This window comes from Pteropus vampyrus, unplaced genomic scaffold (genome assembly GCF_000151845.1).
Source record: "Pteropus vampyrus isolate Shadow unplaced genomic scaffold, Pvam_2.0 Scaffold283, whole genome shotgun sequence".
In the NCBI taxonomy this organism is placed as follows: Eukaryota; Metazoa; Chordata; class Mammalia; order Chiroptera; family Pteropodidae; genus Pteropus; species Pteropus vampyrus.
The window spans coordinates 1,916,622-1,941,273 of NW_011889064.1; the positions used below are offsets into that span (position 1 = coordinate 1,916,622).

Here is a 24,652-nt window from a genome sequence, read left to right on the forward strand (position 1 = left end):
AACTGGAAAATTACAGCATCCTCTTGGAAGATGTTTACAAGTCAATCATTGTTGCAGTTTATGTGCACAGACATCAAATTGGGTTTATGTAAAAACAGAAGTTTCATTCCTTTGGTTCTAACTAAAACACTAGAATCAGTTTGAAATGCTATCCCACAGGATGTGCAGAATGTAAGTAGGATCAGTGTCACAGGCAAACGGGGTAATTACAGTCTGGGTCCTCCCTGGTCGGGAATCACGACAGTTTCAAAGCCTGAATTAAAAGTACTTAGTTCATAAAAGCTTTTAGCATAAATCATGCCTCACTATGTAATAAAAGGTAGCAGCAGAATATGCCTTGATTAGTAGAATAAAAATTGCATCACTAAATGCTATCAGGTCTGATATGTGACACTTAATGACCAAATTGCTAAGAATAATGGATACACACCTGCATACCATGTGAGATATTGGTTATCCTAGTAGCCAACTAGATATAACTGTCAAAAAGTTTAGGAATTTTTGGTTTGAAGCATGTGCATAATTTATCTGGTTGCCCTTCCCTTTTGTAGCCATAACATTTGAATGCTTTGTGTGTGTGCAAGAAATTAAATATTGTTTGTTATAAATGAGTGAACAATGACCTCTCCTCTGGGGCACTATGTAGCTCTTAACAGAGGAACAAAAGGTAGGGGAAAGAAAAGCAAAATTTTTTCTCTCATTATTAAGGAAAGTCTTATACCTAAAAAGTCCACAACAAGAAAAATTTTCACTTCATTCTACACTCTTTAGTATTGACCTTTTAAGTAATTTCCTACTGAGTACTAGGTATCTGGGGTTAGCTGAAGCATAAATTGGGAAGAGAAAATTTTCAATCACTCTAGAATTTAATACGTTTGCTCACAGCTCTCAATTTCTGAAGATGCCTGGTTTTGCCTTGGGACTTGCTAGGGGAAATGCCAAAGCTAAATTCTACAAATCAACACAGAACCAGTGGCAAACATTCCCCTGGGGCCATTAGTTTATGTGATTGGAAATGGCATGTTTGTAACACCTATAATGTACCTTTTTCATAGGTCAGAGGAAAAAACAAATACCTAAGGAATACCTCCCCCTTCGCCACCCCCCCGCGCAAAAAAAACCCACAAACATCTCATTTCCTGAGTGCACTCCTATATCTCAGGATGTGGAGTCCTCAAAACTCATTTAATCAAATACTCTGTCAAAGAATATAAACTAAATTACTAAGAATGATAAAACTGAGAGAAATGAAGACATGAAATCTATAATTACAAAGGTACTCATGAAATCTACATTTTCACTTCCTCTTAACCCACAATTCATATATTGTAAATTTATATACACATAACACAAGGGGCGAAGGCCAGCGTCTACTGGCCTATTTTACTAGTCAAACAAGGAGACTACAGTATAGGGGCCTGTTTGATGGTGATTATAAATATAGATTAATAAACTGACAAGCAAAATAGGTTCTTAAAAGAAGGGAGCCATGGGACACTTAGTTTACAATTAACGAAAAGAAGGAAAGTTCTCCCTTGGGAACTCAGAATTTAAAGTCACTACCAAGACCACTGCTTGGAGACAACAGGTAAAGATGCTTCTCCTCACTGCTAAAGAGCAAAGTATTAGAATTGCAGACTTGGAATCTTAGAGTTGGAAGGGGTTTGAAAGCCCATCCAGACCAGCTCATGCTGTAGGGAGGTGGAAACAGGCTCAGGAAATTTAAATGACTTACCGTAGATTGCCGGGGCTCTTGGACAACTCCAGGCTGCCTCTTCACTCCTGAAACATCCAACAGTAGCCAGACATGTCACTGGGTATTAACCAACAGATCTAGTATAACTGATTCTTAAAATACCAAAATCACTCAGATTCCCAGAATCCATTGGAAAAAGTAAAAATAATTGATGAGGGAAAGGACAGGTAACACCACATCATCAGAGAACCACTAGAAATGATGTTGAATAAGGGGGCTATTAAAGAGACTGACTTTACGCAATTATAGGAGCTGGTAGAGTCCCGGGTTCAGCTGTCTTCTTTGAACTGAAATCACTGAGCAGATGGTCAGGCAAGCAGCTAGATATGCAGTGGTGAGAGCCATGACAACTGAAGCTTGCAAGCAACAAGATGGAACCAGCATCTGTTTCTCACCAGAACCCAGGCTGGCCTCTTATCTAAGCCTTCATCTTCCCTGCGGCAGATGCCCTGAAGGAGAAGCTCGTGTCATATCTGGCCCAGGATTTGCAAGAGTTGCAGGTAGAGTTCTGTGGGAGCTGGAGAAGCTGTCGGCCCAGGTGCTGCCCAGATCGAATGTGCATAAGATGCAATAGGGCCTGACCAAGGGCAACTTTCGGCGAATAAGCATGGTCATTGCTTTACTTCTGCTAACAAATCTCACACACATTTCTCTTATGGTCAAACCTAGCCAGAAATCAACAGGGACAGGAATTCTGGGAAACAAAGTTCAGCTTAGCCAAATGGACAACATTGCAAAACCATACACACACATCAGTCCTAGGTGAAGGGAATATGAGTATTCCTTGTATTATTTTTTCAACTTTTCTGCCAGTTTGAAATTTTAAAAAATGAAGTTGGAAAAAAATTGTAACGAATAGGTGGGATCTAGTCTAGCCAAATCAGATATTAAAATGTATTGTGAAACACTAAAACAGTAAGAAAAAAGAAACAGCATGAAACAATATGTAGAGAAAGATCAATGGATTAGAATATAGTCCAGAACTAGATCCTCAATTATATGGAGATCTAATACAGGAAAGAAGGGGTACTGCACATTAATGGAGTAAAGATACGTTATTCAATAAATGTTGCTGTCTTCTTTCCATGACATTTCCTAGAATAACCTTAGCTATTTAACAGGTTTCTAAGTTACAGAACATCTTTCTTGATTTGTATTCGAATGAATTGCTCTAGAAATGGTTTAAGGTCCCACTAAACTCCTGACCATCAAAGCGCACTATAGAGGCAAACTTTCAACAGCGTGGCCCAACAAAGGTGAAAAGTATAGCTCCCCACTCCCAGTTCACTGCTTGCAACTCCTCCAAAGGCTCCCTCAGACCCCTTCATCTCCTCAGGCTGGATGGCTCTACCCCACCTTACTCATGGGGAAAGAAAGGCATCAGTGCCCAGGAAGCCAGAAATGGTTGCTGAAGGCTGCCCTGAGAAAGGCAGATGCTGTCTTGGCCTCTTCCCTTGGCTTTGGTTTCCAACTTGTCTTTCCAGCTCAGAGGGAAAAAACAACCTTGATATTTTTTTTTTTTTTTTGGTCCTTAGAAAATCCTAGCTGTTGTTTTTCTCGTTTGAATTTAAAAATTTTTTTTCCATTTAACTTAGAATGTGCATGTTTCTTCTGTTATCCAGTTGTTTTATGTCCTACATTTTATTCTGAGTTCTAAGAATCTTACGAGATAGCACCTGATTAAAATCCAAGATTTAGAAAATTTAAAAATTCAAGGAGATAAAATTTACCTGAGATATGCTAAGTTCAATGGGCTCAATTTTAATCTTATAAATGTACCAAAGGCATTTGGACATCAAAAAAAAAAAAAAAAAAAAAAGCCTTTGAGGCTGGGAGAAATAAAGGGAGCACATGGAGACCTGCGTGATATCCCGAGCTCCCAGTCTCAATTTCCCAGCCTAGATCTGTTCCTATGTTCCATTTCTTTGCTTCTTCAGTCTTTTCGTCCATTAGAACATTTATGATGTGCAAAGTGCTGCATGAAATACTTTTGTGGTTACTCAAATTGGTTCATTTCCTAAACTCCCATAGAAATTCAGCAGTATTCTGAGTTCACTCCCTTCAGAAAAGAAGGGCAGGGACTCTGTAGCCATTTCTGTATCCCCGGCACAATGTCCGGCACGTCTAATGGGCTCCATAAATGCCAAATGAGTGAGCGCTCTCTGGTCTGCTGTCAAGGCCTGGCCACGCCACAAGTTTACCAGGCAAGTAAAATAAATGCTGACTAAAACCTTGTTACAATTGGAGTCCTGCCAGTGTTGATGTAATAAAAAGAAATTTAAACTATGCATCAAGGTAACCAGTTATCAGTGAGAGATGAACTTGATGGGGGTGTAGAAAGGGAGTCTTGGGTTTCCAATGACCACATACGAAGGACAACATACCCTGGCACGCAACAAAAATACCACGGTTTCATCAGGGCGGGAAGAGAGTGCTCCAGATAAAGACATGCTAAGATGGAAATAGGGCAGGAACAGTAACACACAGACCTAGATTAAATTAGTTCTTTATGTTTACAACCCATAAGCCAAAGAGCCTAATGAGTAAAATTTCCCGAAGGCATCAAGGACACAGGGCTTCTTAAAATATTCCTCTCCTTCTCTCCATATTTTTACTCCACAAGCTAGACTAGATAATATACACTCTCAAAATAAAAATAATTCCCAATGCAGAGCTCTGTAAAGAATTTCTAGTAATTCAACTGTTCCAACTTCAGTTATCACTGAGAGTGGATTTGATTCATTATGCAAAGGGAAAAAATATCAAAGAAAGGGGTAGGTAGGGCAGAGTCAGATTTTTCAGGCCAGCTGGAAGGCTTCACATCCCTTCAATCAGCTTCAAGTCACATCATCTGACTTTAGTTTCAAATGTCCTCAGGGTCTGGGCGGTCCCAAACTCTGTCCCCATGGAACAACAGCCAGGAGGGGAGAAGCAGCTCTACAGCTTGAGGTCCCGGTCCGGCTTCATGCTAAAGGGCTCTAGCCTCTCGCCCTCCGGCAGCATGCTGTTGAGCCTCTCCATCAGGGGCACAGTCTGGTCTATGCCCATCTGTATGCGGCGGAGGATGGCGGACATTTCGTTGACTTTCTGGATCTGCTCTGCGTATTTGGCGTATCTTTTCTGGCGCTCTTGCATGAAGCTAAAGAGTGTTTCTACTGACAGATCCATCTGTAGGAGGGGAAAAGAAGTGGAATGCATTAAATCTAGTACAAACAAGTCTTCTCAACAGGATCAAGTAATCAGCATGATTGGCAGAAGGTACAGAATCCCACAGGTCAGATGGAAGCTGACTAGCTTTATGGGAAGCACTGGGGGCTAAAAACTAAAGCAAAAACAAACCCTTTATGAATCCAGCTTTATCAATGACAATTCCAGAACCATCTTTCCAGAGATACTAAGAGATGACTGTCTCCAGCTCTATGTTTTGGGAGTGTGAGCCATTTATACCTTGTGGAGACCCGGGGACTTCTATCTCAATCTCTCCACATGAAAGAATCCTGGACTTGGAAATCAGAGAGACTAGAGTTTGAATATGGCTCTGCCGCTTGAGTTGATAATACTTATGTTTCCTGTCCCAGGGTCTTCACAGAAAACAGGGAGCAAATTCCACAGTTGTAGGGTTGCTATGAGGATGAAATGAGAACACACAAAAACACGTCTTAGCATGGGACTTGGCATGGCACAGAGGTACTTTAAATTGCATTCTTCATTTCCTCCTCTCTTCCCTGAATGGCTGCAGATGGACAGCTACTCTGGAGAAAAAACTGAAGGGAAAAGGGTGCCAGGACCAAAAATGACAACCAAGGCTCAAATCCATGCCATGTGAGGCAAATTGTGAGGACTGCTTCATGCACCCTCTCCCCAAGTTAAACAAATGTTAGGCTATGGGCGCCCTTTCTGTGACCTCTTTTCTTCCCCTGGTGAAATCTTTTGGAGCCTACCATCTGGATAAAATAGTGGGAGGGAACCTGCAGCGTGTCAGATGCCTGTACCCCACATCCACTTTCTCTCTCTCGTTTCCTCCCTGGACTAAGAAAAAGACAAACTACCAAGACTCACATTCCTATCCACTTCAGTCCTTCCTTCTAGTCTATTCCAGGAGCATCCCTTGCCAACCCAGCATGATGAGAAAGTGCTGGCACTCAACGCATGTCACTACAGAGCCTCTGAAAATGATGTGATCAAGACAAAATGAACAAAAAAACTACACGTTAATACAAGAGACCAAAGCCAGCCCTAAGAAAAAAAATCACCAGTTCTATTTTTATATTGTGTGTGTGGGGAGAGAGGGGTGGGGAGGAGCGGAGGTGTGTTAGAAGAACCTAGTGCTTGTTTTTTCTATGTTGGTTCTTCCCTCTCTTGTTTTAAAATGCCTAGGGGACAAAAAGATGGCTAGTGGGAGAAGGGCTCAGAGAGGAAAAAAAGCCCATCTAAATAGAAAACTCCAAATAATGTGGAGACAGTTTATACCTTGAAAGGGTTCTCTGCAACCCTATTCGGTCATTCAGCACTTTGGAGGTAGTGAGCCAGTAAATTATTGTTCATAGCAGCCAACCACCGGGCCTTTTCAGGTTGGCAATTCAATCCAGCATCTAGAAATACCCCGCCTTCTGAGAGACAGTGGGAGATGCAGGAACCAATTGGAATCTTCCTAAGTACCAGCATGGCTCATTGAACAGCCTCCTCCAGAATTCAGAACCCTTTTGGGTTGTCACATTTCACTTGGCAGGCACATTCCTGTCCCCGCCCCCCCCCCCAACTCTACCACATTAGACACCCAAGGAATTTATCTGAAATGGTCTTCAAGGCTCTAACTTACATCTAAAGACCTTGGCAATCAATCTTTCCCTACCCGCATCCTGACTTATACCTGATCGGTTTTTACAACCATCTTAGCAAGGTATTTCTTCAGATGGCATACACGTCCCTACACATTTCCACATCCAGCTGGGCCCAAGTTAAATGTATCCAGAGCTTCTGTCCAAAGCCATTTCATGTTCAATGCTTAGGCAAGCACACATAATTCAAGCTTGCTGTTCATACATGCTTATGTCTTTCAAGAATCAATTCCATAACAGTCCGTGAAAAAAAAAAAATGACAGACAACATAAGGTTGAATGATCTCCAAGGTCTCAAAGAGACGGAACCAAGACTAGAACCCAGACTACCTCAGTCCAGCATCTTCCTTTTATGCATATTTCCTTAATGAGAGAGTGTACTATTGGTGGTACATGAGATTTTAATTGGTACATGACATAGCACTAAAGAATATCAAATCACATGATGAAAAACTCATTGCCCTTTAAATCTTTTCCCATTCTTTCTGACTGCTGTAAGGAAAGTCTCAATATGGTACAAGTAAAACTTTAATACCTGGAAAAGTGTAATAAAATTGGTGATACCTACTCATGTACCTGCCCTCTGCTATCTTGAGGCAACTGTTCCTGATCTCTAATACCTACCTTTGTATGTAGCCATGAACTCCAGTACAGACTTATTTTAGCACATCTGACGTGACTTTAGGCAGTAAGTCGATATCTAATCAATTCTGGATCTTACCATTTTGACAATCTGGGACATATCCTTATCTTTCCTATTTCTATTTTTGGCGCAAAGATACATAGTCAACAGATATATATTAAATGTTACGGTGTGCCATGCACCATGTGCGGTCTTCAGGATACAGATAATGAAAACCAAAACTATTTATACCCACACAGCTTACTGTGTACATTAATATGACCTTTCTTCTCCACTGTCCTCGTTAACATGACTTCATTTTTCCAGGAAACTCAGGCCCCAAAAATGTTGCAAATAACTTTGTTTCAGGAACTTCCAGAAGAAAACATTTAAATGAAAAACTGTTAGATTTTCCAACAGACCAAGAATGACTTGGTCTGTTTCTTCTCCTCAACCCTTGCCTTGCTATAACCACACGACTAAGTTCTAGTCGGTGGTATACGCAAGTGGAAGTCTCCACGGCAGCTGCTAGCTTGCCCGCTCTCTTTGCTCCTCCTCTTTCTCTTCCTCCTCTCTTCCTTCAATCTGCTGCTACTGGATGTGGATGCAGCCCCTTTAGACCCTGAGAATAACTAAGGTCACATCACTGGACTAGCAGAGCAGTGAGCTAGAAGAAGTCTGGGTCCGTGAGGACGTTTTGGGGTGAGAACAGTACCGGGTCTGTGAGAGAAGAATAAATTTCCATTCTGTATGAGTCCCTTAATTTTGGGTCTCTGTAACACCAGTTGAATTTAATCTCATACTGATAGAAATGAATGAGATAAAGTCCCTGCCCTCAAGGAACTAAATATGTGCTCTCAAACTCATACTTTAAACCTTGCTCTACGTATTCATATACTGTTTTTCGTGGCAGTACATTTGAAAGGATGGGTGAAAAAGGAGGCGAGGTGATTTGTGAGTATATCTGCAGGCTTCACTAAAACATTAGATAGCTACAGAATGTGCTCAGACTTGTTCTAAATACCTTATATGGATGGTGCAGCCTACCTGCCCACCTGGTCTGGTCAGTCCACTGCCAGATATGGATCCAAAATATCAGCAAATCAAACCCAGTGTATACAAAAGGATAATACATCATGACCAACTAAGGTTTATCTCAAAGATGAAAGCTTTTTCAGCATCTGAAACTCAAACTAATCTGCAATTTCAACAGAATGAAAGTTAAAAGTCACATAATTACTTCGATAGATGCAGAAAAAGCATTTAATAAATTCGATTATGAAAAATTTCAGCAAATTAGGAATAGAAGGAAATGTCCTCTGTCTGATAAAGGACATCTATGAAAACCCTATAGCTAACATACTGGTGAAAGACACTGGAAAGGAATAAATAAAATGGTCTTTATCTACAAATGACATGATAGTGTATTTAGAAAATCTTAAGGAATCTACCAAAAACTAATAAAACTAACAAGTGAATTTAGCAAGGCTGCAAGATACATGGTCAATACACAAAAATCAATTGTATTTCTATATACTTACCAAGAACAAAAATGGAATAAAAAATGTTGTTTAGAACTGCATCAACAACATGAAATACTTAGGGAAAATTTCAAAATATTACAAAACCCTACTGTGAAAATTTAAAGGCAATCTCAAAAAATGGAGAAGTAAATATATGTTCATGGACTGGAAGATCCAATATCATTAAGATCTTAATTCTTGCCAAATTGATCTATTGATTCATTTGCAATATGAACCAAAATTGTAAAAGGCATTTTTTTGTGTGGGATTTAGTAAGCTGATTCTAAGTACACAGATTGGCCAAAAGAATTTTGAAGAAAAAAAAAAATACTTTGAAGCCTTATGGTACTTGATTTCAAGACTTTGTCTAAAGCTATAGTAATCAAGATAGTGTCGTATTGGCACAGACAGATATACAGATTGATGAAACTGAACAGAGTATAGAAATAGAACTAAATATATGTGGTCAATTCATTTTTTTAAAACAAAAGTTCCAAGATAATTCAATGGAAAAAAAAAGTTTTTCAACTATTAGTGTTAGAATAAATAGATATCTATATAGGAAAAAAAATAAAACTGGACCCCTCTGCCTCACCCCATACATAAAAATTAACATGAAATAGATCACAGACCTAAACATACAAGCTAAAACTATAAAACTTCTTGAAGAAAACAGGGGAATAACCTTTGCTACATTGGGGTAAACCAAGATTTCTTAGACAGGTCCAAAGAACATTAACTATAATAGAAGAAAAAAATCGTTAAATTGATCTTCACCAAAACTTAAAGCTTCTCTTCAAAAGATACCATTAAGAAAATAAGGCAAGCCACAGTCTAAGATAAAATATTCATAATATATAGATCTGTTAACGTATATATCTAGAATATATAAAGAACTCTTATAACTCAATATTAAGAAAAAATCCAAATTGGGGATCTTTTCATGATAATTGCCCTAGAGACTCTGTCTCACTCAAATATTAACTGATTTTTTAATGGACAAAATCAGCTTTTAAGATCTTTAAAAAGAGAATTAAGATCCCTTGCAGGAAGGTGAGCCTCCAACTCGTCAGTTGAACATCAACTGAGTTTATTAAAAAGAAAAATAAGGAAGAGTGTGTCAGTGAAGGGCCTCTGGAAATGAGCTAGAAGCCCAGGGAACAGTCATGCAGGAGGTCACCTGGAAGTGGGATCTGACCTTGGGATATAGGATCCAAGAAGGTGTAAGAGTGACCCTTGCTGAAGGTTGTATCCATGGGCACTATTAAGTCAACTGGACCACAGATCAAGAACAAAAAGAGTAGCTAGATGATAAGCAGATAGTTATCTCAATAGAACTCCTTTGCTGAAGGCCTGACAGAGAGTGGAAGGGAAAAAAATCTGGTCAGTTCTCACACCACTTTGAGGACTCTGGACTCTTCTAGCTCATAGCCAAGATGATCTGAATGCAATCCTTTGTCTCTGGAGAGCTGCTGCTGCTGAATGAATTGGCTATTCGTGGTAACAATGCCCACAATGATGTTGCACTCCGAATTCAGGAGGGACCTGTTCACGGCAGCTCCCATCCTGACTGGGCTGGAACGGCAGAACAGGACTCAGCTGCTTTCGGACCTACTGGCTTAAATTCTCCATAGTTCACATTCCAAGGTTTATCCAAAACTTTTACCTCAGGTGTTAAGTGACCATCCAGACCCTGAAAATGACCTATTTAGATATTTGAAGGCATTGCTAAGCTCAAGCTGAGTGACTCAGAGTCACTCTGAAAGAAGTGGGCTTCTCTCAGAAGTGAGGGCTTCTATAGATGCAACGAACAAAGAATTAATGTGAGGCTAAATAACCATTCCAGCTATATGACCAAGTACATATAGCTTGTGGATGAAGACAGTAGTGTCAGACAGAACTGGTCAAAATCTTAGTTCTGCATATTGATTACCTATGACCTTGAACCAGTTACTTAACCTCTTTGAGCCTCAGCTTCTTCACCCTTAAATTGGGGATAATAATAGTACTGACCTCACAGTGGAGATGTGAGGAGTAATGAAGATAACATGTACATAACACCTAGGATAGTCCCCAGAGAAATAGAGCTCCATAAATTATAAAATATATGTAAACTGCAACCATGTGTTGAAAGCTCCTTTACATGAAGAATGGAAAAGCAAGGTAAGTTTAGTAAATAAGGGCAGAAAAACAGGGATGACATTTTGAGGTACCCAAATAGACACAATATATCTTTGTTATAAAGTGGGGAGAGCTTATTGCTAGGCCTCATCTCTATTACATTAACTATCTTCAAGGCTTTCACAATCACTCAGATGACAATTTACCATTGTGTGTTTTCGCTGACATATTTTACTTTTGTTCTCAACTTCTGCTGAAAATCTTACAACAGAGCCACATTACTCATCCCCAAATTTCATGACAGAAACATTTCACACTACGTAATAACTGAAATCATTATTTGTAAGTCCTTCTATGTGTTTTTGGTCTTTATGTTCAGCCATGAGAATGAGTAACTATTACCACTGGTTGGTGCTACCCGAATGGTGAAATAAAAATATGCAAGTGTACATGCATGCATATATACTTTTTCCAAAAAAATTTTGAAGGCAAGCAGGAGATCTTTAAAAAATGATATATTCCCTCAACTAGAGTACAATGCTTAAAAATTTTTGTGGCATAAAATTTCCTGATAAAATAAGCTTTGATGCTGGTTTGGGACAGGTGGATGGATCATCCACCTGTCTAAGTGCTTGTTGTAACTTTCTTTTCAAAGTAAAGGTAATCTTTTCAAAGTAGTGATGTATAATATAAGGGCCTTTAGCTTTAAGTTAGAAAAGATACATGATACAACAATAATAGCTTCATATAGATATTGTATATCTTCTAAATTCTCAAAACCTTAAGTTGTAGATATGTACAAGATGGCCAAAAACAAGTTTAATACCTTTTTCATGGGTCAAAAGAAAAATGAGTAGGTAAATTGTGTTCCAGAGTCAACAAAATTCAAGTCTCTATGATCGATAGACTGTTTGCTTTTCCTATCCCTAAGTTATTCAGGTTTACAAGAAATGTTAAAAACAAAAAAGATTGTTTAGGGACTTAACAGAGACTACATTTAAAAAGTCACACCTTTCCTATCTATTAATAAGTAATATCCAGCTTTGAATGCAATGTTTCTCAGTTAACTTTAGCCTCAAGGTCAATTTTTATTTGATCTCAACAGATAGTTCACTTTCTCTGTATTCATGCTACATTTACATTTCTGTTTCTTAAGGGGGTCGATTTAGGAATATGAAGATGGGGAGGAGGAGGCCATGATGGGCCAAGGCCAGCTAACCAAGGGCTGTCTGGCCCTCTTCTCACATTCTGAATCCCCCCCCAGCTTTGTCCTTCCTTTGCACAGACATCCTTCTGTGCTCCAAAATGCAATGAACATATAGTGATACACAATCCTGCTCTTTTATAGTAAGGTTTTTCTAGCTAATGGTGTTAAAAGAAAAAAATGGAAATTCATCCTGTTTTATACTTATCCAAATAATAAATTCTGAGGTCAGTAACAACAATACGTGAAGACTTGGCCATGCTGCAAGTATCTATCTGGAGATGGACATATTACTGATATTTAGCAATGTAGTCTCACCCTGACCCCAAATCCTTGACATGGCTAATAATGTTACCATAAAAAGACAGAAAGCTTGAATTTAAATCCTACTAGTTGTGTGACACATCACAAACCGAGTCTCTCAGCTTTTACTTTTTAAAAGTGGTAATAATAATATTTGTCATCCGTCCATCCTATCTCACAGTAGTGTTATGAAGATTATAAACAAGAGGATATATACAAAAGTGATCTAAAAATAGAACAGAGCTAAAAAAAAAAAAAGGTTATAGTATAACAAATTCCACTGAATGGCCAAATATGCTTGATTTGTTTTTCAAAACACTAAAATGAAACTAAGAAATTCTGAAATTATGTGACCACATACAAAGGAAAATGCTTCAGTATTTTACATAAAGCTTCACCCTTTCGCATGTTCTAAATCTCAGAACTACCAATCCTTCTGCTTAGAGAGCAGTTAGTGTAACTCTCTATATTAGTACTGTCCAAAGGGCAAAATCTGGTGTTGCAAATATAGCTCATCATTTCTCTAAAGAAGATACACAAATGGCCAATGAGTACATGAAAAGATGTTAAACATCATTTGTCATCAGGGAAATGAAAATCAGAACCACATAGAGATACTTCTCACACTTATGAGGATGGCTAAAATAAAAAGAGAGGCAATAACAAGATGTGGAGATGTGAAGATGTGGAGAAACTGGAATCCTCATACACTTCTAGCGGGAATGTAAAATGGTGCCATGCTTTGAAAAACAGTTTGGCAGTTTCTCCAAAAGTTAAACATAGAGTTACCATATGACTCAGTAATTTCAATCCTAGGTATATATATGCCCAAGAGAAGTGACACATATATTCATATAAAAGCTTGTAACAAATGTTCATAGCAACATTATTCATAATAGACCCCAAATGGAAACAACTCAAATGTCCATCTACTGATGAATGGATAAACAAAATATGGTATATTCATACAATGGAATATTATTCATCCATAAAAAGGCATGCAATACTGATATGAGCTACAACATGGAAGAACCCTGAAAACATCATGCTAAGTGAAAGAAGTCAGACTCGAAAGGCCACAAATAATTCCATTTACATGAAATGCTCAGAAGAGGCAATCCAGACACAGAAAGTAGACTGGTAGTTGCCATGGGATAGAGAAGAATGGGGGATGGAGAGTGACTGCCAATTTATACAGGGTTTCTTTCTGGGGTGATGAAAATGTTCTGGAATTAGGTAGTGGTGTTGGTTGCACAACTATGTAAATATGAGAACCACTGAACTGTATACTATAAAAGGGTGGGAGGTACCTCAAAATTGAGTTCTCAGCAATCTCCTGGAACCTTCTTTGCTTATCCTTAAACTGAACCCATAATGGCCACATTCTTAATCTCATTTCTGACTAGAGGCACCTTCTTCTTAAGATCTTCCTTCCACTCTGAGAACCTGGTGCCTGGGCTTAGTTGCTCCAGTTTTCACACATCAGCCACCTCCTGATTTTGTCTTTGACTCGTATTACTAGCTGTCTGTGCATCAGAGAATGGAATGCCCCATGACACCAGTCAAAGTTTGGCACGATCTAGCCTACCCTTCCCATCTTCTAGCCTCACAGCACTTTTCACTTGACCTCTCCTGGGAATACAGACAGATTATAAAAGTTAGGGTACACTAGGTGGCAACACAAACTTTTCCCGGTCAACTGTGTGTTCTAGCTTTCTGGCCCTCCTCCAGAGCACTATGCCTACAGAGGACGTGGGGGGTGCTCTGTGAGAATCCTCCCTGGGACGCCTCTCTCTTGCACAATGGATAAACAATGGGCAGATGTTTTCATTAATTACATCACAGGCGAGACTGTCACAATTACCACATACTGCACATGTTGAAGTGACCCTGTTTCTGAAGACAATAGTTTGCAATGACAGCTTAAAAATGTAAACTCTTAACATTTATTCTCATATCACACTTTTAATCTATAAATCAGACAAGAAGAAAAACTCCTCTTTGGCAAATCACAGTCTATATGGTCTACCGAAAACAAAAACTGAAGTCCATACCAGTAGGACTATTTCTCTTAGTAATCTATATATACCATATTAGGATGACTAGGTAGGTAGACACAGTATATAGTATTCACTAATTCCCTAGTTACTTTTAATTAATGTAATAAAATAATGTATAGCAGTTACAACTACTTTTCCCTGAGTATCTATTACACGTCAGGCATTGTACTATGTACACATATTATCTTTTATTCCTCACGATAATCCTATAGGGAAAACATTCTCCTAACAGAGATGTGGAGTTAGGGATTCAGAGATCACAAAACATGTCCAGGGTCACACAGCTAGTACTAGCAGTGAAACCAGAATTTAAATCCATGCTTTTTCACCTAATCTTCACCTATCTTTTCCACAGAGCTCATTAATTCAAATGTCAATTCATTTCACTTAAATATACATCATGTTGAATGATGTGTTCAATACATTTTTGAAATGCTTAACAGATGAATTTAAATGACAATTTTTATAGTTTTCAAGTGCAGTGAAAAAATACTTTTATTTCTAATTTAACCATCAATGTTTATTTTTTAATAACAAAATAACAAATTACCAGACATAAAATGGACATTTATAAAAACAAAAACTGAGACACCAAAGGAATAAACTATTTGTTAGCAAATAAATTTGAATGACATTTTCTCTGGCAAAGTCTGTTTGTACACTTTGTACCCAGAAATTTCACTTATACAAGTTTCACAATCCTTGACTTCACTGAAGGGGCTTAGAACACAGCCTGTGAGAGCAGCAAGGGTCCTAAGAGCTCACTCGATCTCGTCCCCCCTCACTTTACTCGACTACTCGAGTGGTTAAGCAGTTTACCCAAGTCCACACAGCTGGTACTGCCAGAGCCCGGACTGGACTCCAGACCTCCTAATTCCAAGGGCCATCACATGACATTACTGTCAACTGTCTGAAGAAACAAAGTCGGCCAATGACATTTCCTTTTCTATAGTTAGCTCTACCTTGTCAGACGAATTATAACTGTGAGTGGAAACTGATCTAAACTGTGACCTTATAGCCAAAAACATCATTTCTGGCTGTAAGGAAAACAAAAATCAATCGTTAATTGATGTAAAATCAAATCATAAGGTCAAATCAGAAGAATATCTCCATGTCTATTAGGGACAGGAATCTGCACAGGTGGATCTAGGTCTGCAACTGGGAGGATATCAGTAAAATTGTGCAGTTTCTGCTTCCTTCTGGAATTATGTAAGCCTTCTCCAGCTCCTTATTAGTCTGCCATTTCCTGTTGCTCAACAGTCAAACAATGGGCAGACTGTCGCCAGTGTTTTCATTAATTACACCACAGGCTGAATGGCATCTATTACCACACAATGGACATTTTGAAGTGACCCTGTTTCCTTTGTTCAAACAATGTATCTAAATGTCTCTGTAAAGGAACAAATTTTATTTGGGTCTTCAAGAGAATTAAGAGATACCAAGACCTTAGGAATGTGAATTGCATCACTCCGTTCCAATAATTATTTTATGACTTGCCCACTTCCCCTTAGGCCTTCTTACCCTTGGCAGTTATGTCTAGGTGGGAAGTTGGGAAAGAAATCTCAAAACCTTTAAGCAGTTCCCAAAACTAAATATGTTAGTCAGGCAGATTACCCTCTCCCTCCTCATCCCCCAGAAAAGAGCCAGAGAGTAACATTGGAAGGCAAATCAGGGAAAGACAAAGATCAGAGTAAAAATAAAAGCCTAAGGGCAGACATCACACTCTTCCCTCTCCCTTGGGAGAGCTTTCCCTGGACTCATGAAAAACACATTAGTACAGGGCACACTGACACCTTAGAAAATCTTTTGCCTCCTTGAGAAGTCCTTGTTCTTTCTCTCTCACTCTCCCTGCAGTCCTTCTGGAGAGGGACTGAGGAGGTAGAAGCCCCTCAGAGAGAGTCTGCTTTCTGGACTCCTTGACTGCCTCTCCGCCCACCTTCATTACTACCGTGATCCTTAGGGATCCTGGTAAAAGGTCCCTTTCACAAAAAAGTGATTAATGGGGAGTGTAGAAAAGTTAGCCTCAAAGCAGGCAGACTTGGCATTTTTAAATATGTAAATGTGGGGTCTTCAGGGTTATTTATTTTAAAATGTGACTGCATCCTATAAGGAATGCTTTTGAAATAGAAAAGTATACTGTGAAACTATGAAGGGAATATTATAAATGGATATTGGGTCAGTGAAAGGTAGCATTAACTACAAACGAGGAGAGCTGCTGGGAAGTAAAATGCCCTGAATAAAAAATTGAAGAGAAAAGAAAAAGAATCATAGAAAAAGCATTTGGAGTCTCAAATGTGGGTTTTAGATCTGGGTTTGAGTGCCAGCTCCATTGTTTACCTTTCAGATCTCTGAACTTCAGTTTCTTTATGTTAAACATAGATGATAATGTATGTAAAATGCCTATTCTAGACCTGGCACATGGTAAACATGTAAAAAATGACAGCTGTATTATTATTTTACTATTACTACTTTCTTAAGAGAGGCATTGGAGAAGCCCTGTTGGTAGACAGAGTGAGAGGATGGTGAAGAAGATCTGGGAGTCACATCAGTAACCTAGACTCCCCTTCCCAATGTCCAGGAATAAAGAGGAATAAGTTTGTATGACCTAAGTGACACATTCAATATTTTAAAACTTGAGCTAAGTGACTAAACAAAGTAAAACCAAATTAATTGTATGCTCTGTAATCCCCTCATTAGTCGCTTTTTGATTCAGAGTAAAGAACAGATCTTGGAGTTGATGTGGAGGTAAATATTTTACAGCCCAAATCCTCTACCCTATGCCTGAAGAACAGGAGGAGATACCTGATATGAAATGATGACAATGACGACAGTGACGACGAGAATACTAACATAACCTGGTATTCTTGAGTTGATGCTAGAATCTGTGCTCCTACACACTATGCTGATGACCCTTCCTGATCTAGACATGCAAAAGCCTGATCTAGAGTCCAGAGGTCCATATCATTAGCCACGCAGAGAGCTGGGGTAACAACTTATCCTCACCACATAATTTCAGACAGCAAACATTTCCTGAATACTAGGGGAGAAATGAGGCAGAAGATGGCTTCTAACCAAAGGAAACCAGGAATGTCGTTGGTCTATGCTGATGGGAATGTAAGATTCATCAGGCAGAGATGGGGAGCAGATTCTGGCAGGGTGGAGCACAGCAGAAGGCATGGAGCAGGAGTGGAGACCAGGGAGCAGTCTGAATTTAATGGGTTTTGGAGAATACAACTATGACTGTTATGAGATGGAAAGGCAGGAGAGCGACTGGTTCCTGAGAATCTAGGTCTCAGCAAAGGTGAAAGAGAATGATTGAGGTAACTTAGGATATAGGAAGATAACATTACTGAAACTATGATGTAATTGTGCCACTAACACTTCTGCAGAGTTATATCACTTCCTTCTTGGTCTGCTACCTTTGAAATAAATGACTCATTTACTTCCTAAAATTATGCTTTCATTTACATAGCTCCTTATAGTCTTGCAGATTACTTTCACATTGATTATCCCATTTGCTCTGGGCTACTTGTTGGCTGTCACCCTAACTTTCTGCACGAGTAATTTCCAGCAATCCTCTGATATGACCTTAGACAAGTGATAAACTCTCTACTCATGCATAGAACAATGCCAAGATGGCATCTTAAGTCTTATAATATTAAAGTATAGGATGTCAACATGGGCAGAAAAAAAGGTAACTGTTGCCTTGAGCTCTAGGAACACATCTAGACAAATCCTTTGGGAATCCTTGAGACCTGAAAGAAGTAGAGATAGTTTTTAAAGGAGAATGAATCTGCAAGTGTCCTCCCAACCAACAGAGGTAGAAAGTAAGTCTCCAGTTCAGAACATCCAGATCAGTATAACAATGAATAGACCGTTAAGAATGCACAGAATCTTGGGTATTGTGATTGCTGCTGGTCAAAAAATTTGATAAATTTTAGGTACAGACAGTGTGTGAAGGAAGAGTCTTTAAGCTTGCTTTGTCCTGGCCAGGGCTTTATATTAAAAATTCCTCTCTAGAAAGGCCTTCCTAGCTCACTCTACCTAAAATTCCCACCCTACTGATATTCTAAATCCCTTTTCTTGCTTTATATTTTTATCCTCAGCATTTATCTTACATGCTATATATTTTACTTTTTTACCTTGTTTATTGTCCGTTTCCCCAGTGGAATGAAAGGTTTATGAGGAAGGAATTCTGTTTTGTTCAGTGACACATCCTCAACACCCAGAACAGAGCCTGGAACAAAACTGAATGGGTTCATAAATGAAAAGGTACATGCATACAAAGTTCTGGAAATGCATATTCTTATCTCGGTGAGTCAAAATTCTGCAGGCAGGGAGACAGAACCCTAACAAGGCTCATATATCATGAGAAAAAATACATGTATTCCAAGTTGGAAAAAAAAAAGCATATTCAAGATGAGATATTTGTAAAATATAAAAGAAATACAATGAAGCAGGCTAAAAACAAATATCACTAATCATTTCCTCACTAAAAGGCAACCACAACTGTCATGTTTCCTTCTAATATTTTTAAGGCTATTTAATGTAGTTGAAATCATATTGACTATATAATGCTGTGTCCTGGTTTTTTCACTTAATGTTGAAAGCTTAAGTGTTTTCTTAATATCACTTGGTTTTCATCGATGAAAAGACCTAAACCAAGTGATATTTACCATGGAACCTTGTACCAGCTCTTCTGAATCTCAAAGTTGGGCTACAGACACATTTTAGGAATATTAGTTCAAAGATAACACAGATGCTCAAAATGTAACTTAAAATTTAGTATAACCCTGGGCACACATAGACTACATTTCCCAGCCTCCTTTGTAGTTAGCTGTAACCACGTGACTGAGTTCTAGCCAGAGTAATGTGTGACACTTATAGGTCTGGCCCCTAAGAACCTGCCATCTGTGCTATTACACTCTTTTTCCCCTTCGGCCAACTGGACGCTATCAGCAATGTGGTCTTTATGTATAACAAAATCACAAGATGGGAGGAGCCCAAATCCCTGAACTCTGGGGACGAGAGTCACCTAGTAACCAGAAACATCCACCTTGAACATGAGCAAGAAATAAACTTCGGTTGCATTTGAGCCGTTACACATCTTGGAGTCAATTTATAGACGCAGTCTAGCCTACCCCACCTAATAGAACTCATGATCTTTATTTTCGCTAATAAAATAAGAACATCGATATTGAAATAACTGAATACATTAAATTGTTCATTTAACAAACATTTATTAAATGTTACTATGTGCCAGTTATTGTTCTGAACATTTTCAGCGATGCTCAAATTTGCTAAAATTCTGTTTCTCTTCACTGAAAGAGATACAGGGGAAGGAAGAAATATATTTTGCCAATCCTACTTCTGGTTCTATAACCCATGTGCCCTTAATACAGCTTACCAGCTGGCTTATAGATTGCAATTACTTGGGCATTCCTCACAAAAGAGGTGCTATGTGGGGCCTCAAACATTGCCCGCTGTGGCAGACTGGAAATGAACTGGGAGAGGGATACGGAGAGGGCCTAGTACCTGGCAAATGCAGCTGGCACTTGGGGAACTGGCAGAGCCATCTGTCTAGGGGCACACCTAGGGCAGGCAAACTGAGGGGAAATGGGGTTGCTGTTCACACATGCTCATATGTCGGTATCCAGAACCTGAATGGAGTTAAATCTGGGAGCAGCCAAATAATTGGGCTTTGCTCATACCTCGCCAAAAAACACAAGCCTACATTTCCAAAAGGCAAGTAATAAACTTGACTGGGCTCTCTTCCAGGATTTCTGCCTTTTGGCAGTGCTGGTATAAAGGAAGTGTGGAGCCAGGCTGAAGGAAGTACTGTACAGCAGCAGCCCTTACAGCCAGACAAACCAGAATAGCCCAATCCCCATCTCTGTTTTCTGCTACCCAAGGGACCAGTTGTATTTCTTACCAAAAAGAAAGGTTGCCCAAAGGACAAGAACGGGGGATACTATAATTATATTATAAGGTCTCGACCTGAAATTTACACCAGAGTTACCCATAAGATAGAAAGAACACGAAACTTTCTTGAAATGCCTTGCCCTCACCATTTCAGTAAAAAGAAGCCCAACATCTCAATGCTCTTACCAAAATTTGTAGTTTTAAACAAACACTCCCAGCCCATTTTAAAATTTGAAATCAAGCAAGCAGCTAACAGTGCCAGGGTATCTTTAAGAGCAGCAACAGGAATCTTAACAATGATGTCATTTAAAGAAGATTCACAGTTCAAGGTGGCAGGCAAAGAGTAACAGCTTCACCTGACCAAATGGTTCACACGGACCAGACGTTTAATTGAAGGAGCTCAGAGTGAATGCTAATGTCAGTTCAGCCACTGATTCTTTGTACAGCACTGTTAGCAACTCATGTAACCTTGATCAATCTCTCCTTAAGCCCCATGGGAAGAAACCTGGTACAGGAAGTCAGGTCAAACACTTGGAAAATGGCTCTAGTTAGGTCTTAAACATTACAGTACTGTCGACAGAAAGAATCCCTGCCCATTTCTGTGTGTAGGCCCATGAATAGCAGCTCACTCCTTCAAATATCAAGTTGAGTGCCTACTACATAAAAAAGGAATAACTAAAAACAAAATGAGAGATTCCAAAGAAGGAGGACATAGTAGTATGGTAAAGCAGAAAAGAGGACTGGCAACCTAAAGACTCATATTCTATCGTCTTAGTCATTAACTAGGAGAAAAACCTTGGGCAAATCCCAAATAAACTCCAAGGACCTTGGTTTCTTTATTTGTACAATGAAAGGGCTGCGTGAGAGAAACTTTAGGGTCTCTTTATAATCCTACGTAATCATGTGGCTTTCTGAGAAGTGCAACTCTTTCTTACCTGTTCATCCGAACCTTCCATTCAATGTTTCTCGTTGGTTTATGCTAAAAGAGTCTGCTTATCGATGCATCTAAAAGTAAAAAAGACTACTGGAATCATATCATGAATTTAGTTTCAAGGCCTTTAAGCAAGTACATAAGAACTGTGACACAACAAACCGAGTGGCTTTACGTTAGTTAAGAAGGTATTCTAATCTATTTACACAGTGACAGCAACTAGCGTGAGGCAGAAACATGATCAAGATCAGCAACAAGCACCGCTCCAAATGTCTGAACCACATCTTGCTGTGTACTTCTTCCTGCCCCTGGAGGAAAGTATCCACATCAGGAGGATGCATGTCTCTTTACCTTTCATTTATCCCAAATTTCAATGACAGATGTGACCTAAAACTGAAAGTGTCTGACTGTCAACTCGAATCCTTAACTAGAAATGATGAGATAGCATAGAAAATCACCAGAATGATAAGAAGTGATGTATCTGCAGTAGAAGCCAAGGACTAATCATTTGCTGCCATTCACCGTCACATTTCTCATGACCCATGTTCCCCAGACACCAGTTTGCTATTAACAAAGCAGAATAAACAATTAAATTCATAACGAAAAGTCCAAAAATGACATATCCATTGGCACGAAAGAAATCATGCAGAGTTTGATGGAAACCTGAATGCGCTAAAAATTATCTGTCTTGCCTCCATCTAGTTATCACATTTGGGTTGTTTAGGATATTGCTTAAAATGAGCCAATATTTAGGCTGCTACTGGTATCCAGAAACTTCATATAGGCCAATTCATGGCAATAAAGTTAGGCTTTTCTCTGTTAGTCATTATTTCTACTTAAACAATAACAAGAGCTAACACTACAGTGTTACATGTGGCAGACATGGTCCTAGCTACTTTACATAGAGTAACTCATTCAACTGTCACAAAAACCTTTCTGAGGTGCATACTATTCTTACCTCCATTTAATAGAAGAGGAAACAGGCTCAGAAGGATTAAGTAACTTAGTGAAGGTCATGTAGCTAGAGGCAGTGCCAGGACCTGAACCCAGACAATAAGGCTCTGGAGTTCACACTACCAACTACTACACGAAATCACCCCCAAATACAAGGTAGAGGTTTCCCCGGTGGCTGAGCCCTCAGCAACTCCCAGTGCTCGTGACTGTGCTCCTTCCCAGCAGTCACTCTCAGAAAATGACCTCCCCTCTTCAGAGAGGGTACACAGCCTCCCCGGTGAGATTGGTCTGTGCTAGGTAGCCTCTTTTTAAAAATTTGCCTATATCCTTCCTTTTCTCTCAAAATAAATAACCCCAGGGCTCTAAATCCCACCCTCTCCTGTCCTCTCAGGGACCTTTCTCCATGAATTCCCTTTCTATCTTTCATCTTTGGTGTCTTTGGTCTCTTCTGTCTCTTCCCCCTCTACCAATAAACATGTTCAAGCACACCGTCGGCAAAACAAAACAAAACAAAATAAAACAAAAAAACAACAAAAATCCTCTGTTGATCTTCATCCACTTTTAATTCCATAATTTCTGCCACTATCTTACTCTGTGACCCTGGATAAATTGTTTGCTTCCTCTACAGGCTTCAATCTTTATCTAAATAGCGAGGGCCCTGGAGCACACAGTCTCCAAGGTCCTTCCAACTCCCACATTCTGTGGTTCTTAATGTAGAGAAGCTTTATTTGCCCAAGTTTAGTTTTTTTACTGTCCCGTGAAGCCTTAAAGTTAATTTTCCTCTAAGTCTGTCAAGCTGTGCTCACCTCTTTCTCTCCATTCATTTCCCAAAGCCTGGTGTTCCATTAAGACCTAACTTAAACTTCACTTGTTCCAGGATATCCTGACCTTTAAATCTCATAGAACTTCAATCATAAACCATAATCGAGCAATCTCCATCGATACTGCTTTACCTTTCATATTACTATTCTGTGTATTTTTGTTCCTTCACCAATACTGAGCTCTCGGTGGGCAGGGACTATGTCATAGTTCTCTGTAACCCCTTAAGAACCTCACACTAAGTAGATCTGCAAGAGTCGCTTGGCAATGCTGGGTGGTTGACTGCAGGGTCATACTGTGCCAGTAAGGAAACTAGTGGTCAACGTATATTACAAGATCCCTAATTGTGAAGGAAGACCACCTCTATCTTCTACTCCTCTCTCCTCTCATACACACACTTATAAAACATAAAACTGTCATTCAAGAGCATCATCCAGATTTAGCAACAGGAACGCTTAGCTAACTCTTTGATTTTCCTTTATCTGAATCAGACAGTTACAGCCACGTTTCCCTTTGACCCAAACTCAAGTGATCACAAGCACTGTAACTTTACGGACCTCCAGCTGATCTGGGTTCTACACTTCCATGAATACATATTCTCCATGGTTATTAAGTTCCCTTACTTTTCAACACATATAGCATTATGTTACTTCCTCGCTCTTGCAACCAAATTTCCAGGAAACATCTGGAATAATATCAGAGAGTTAGTGTCGGAGTAAATCTACATCCTCTGCTTTATTCATTTGGAAATGACTAATTTTAACTCTTAGGACTGAAGTGAACACAGATGGATGTGTATTTTCAGGAGTTTGCTAGCACTTTCCAACAGAGATGACCAATGAAAACCCTAAAACACTGCTCAACTCCTCCTCCCCGAGAGAACTACAGAGGTCCTGCTTGGTATTCTGAGTGCTGTTCTGGGTTTTCCAACAATCCTGGGTTAGTGACTACTAAAAGTGAATCCCAAAGGTCATCAAAGAGATTTTTAAACTCAGCTTAATCATTTTAAATGAATGCTTCAGAACAGTGGTTCTCAATGCTGGTTAGATTCTAGAGCACTTTCATAAATAACAATGCTCAGCTTCCTCCTTTCCCCATCCATCGCCATTCAAAGATTTCGACCTAACTGGTTTAGAGTGAGACCTATATATCAGTATTTTCTTACAAGCACCTCAGCTATACTGAATGAATCAAGATATTACTGTTAAGTATTTTAGGTATGATAACAGCAACGTGGCTGTTTTTGAAAAAAAGTTCTTCATTAGTGGAAAAACTGGTGTAATTCAAATAAGGTCTTTGTTTAGTTAATAGTATTGTACCAACATTAATTTTCTGGTTTTGATCATTGCACTTAAGGTTCTGTAAGATGCTCACTTTAGAGGAAGCTGTGTGAGGGGTATACAAGAACTCTCTCTTGTGACTAAGTCTAAAACTGATTCAGATTAAAAGGTTTGTTTTTTTTTTTAAAGAGTCCTTTACTTTTAAAGATACATACTTAAATATTTATGAATGAAATGAAATGCCTGAGATTTACTGCAAAATAGACCAGGTGAGGAGGAGGCAGGGAGTGAGTGGGGGTTTAGATGAAGCAGGAGTGTT

General features: G+C 39.2%; 1 protein-coding gene across 2 annotated transcripts in view; it reads right to left on the reverse strand.

The window, feature by feature from the left end:
* Positions 1–4,246: 4,246 nt before the first annotated feature.
* Positions 4,247–24,652, reverse strand: part of BORCS5 (BLOC-1 related complex subunit 5) — a 65,691-nt gene continuing 45,285 nt past the window's right edge. For both annotated transcript variants that reach the window (XM_011376026.2, XM_011376025.2), the window contains exon 4: positions 4,247–4,924. In XM_011376026.2, coding sequence (XP_011374328.1) covers positions 4,694–4,924 — 231 coding nt within the window. In that variant the 3' untranslated portion in view covers positions 4,247–4,693. The remainder of the gene's footprint in view (positions 4,925–24,652) is intronic.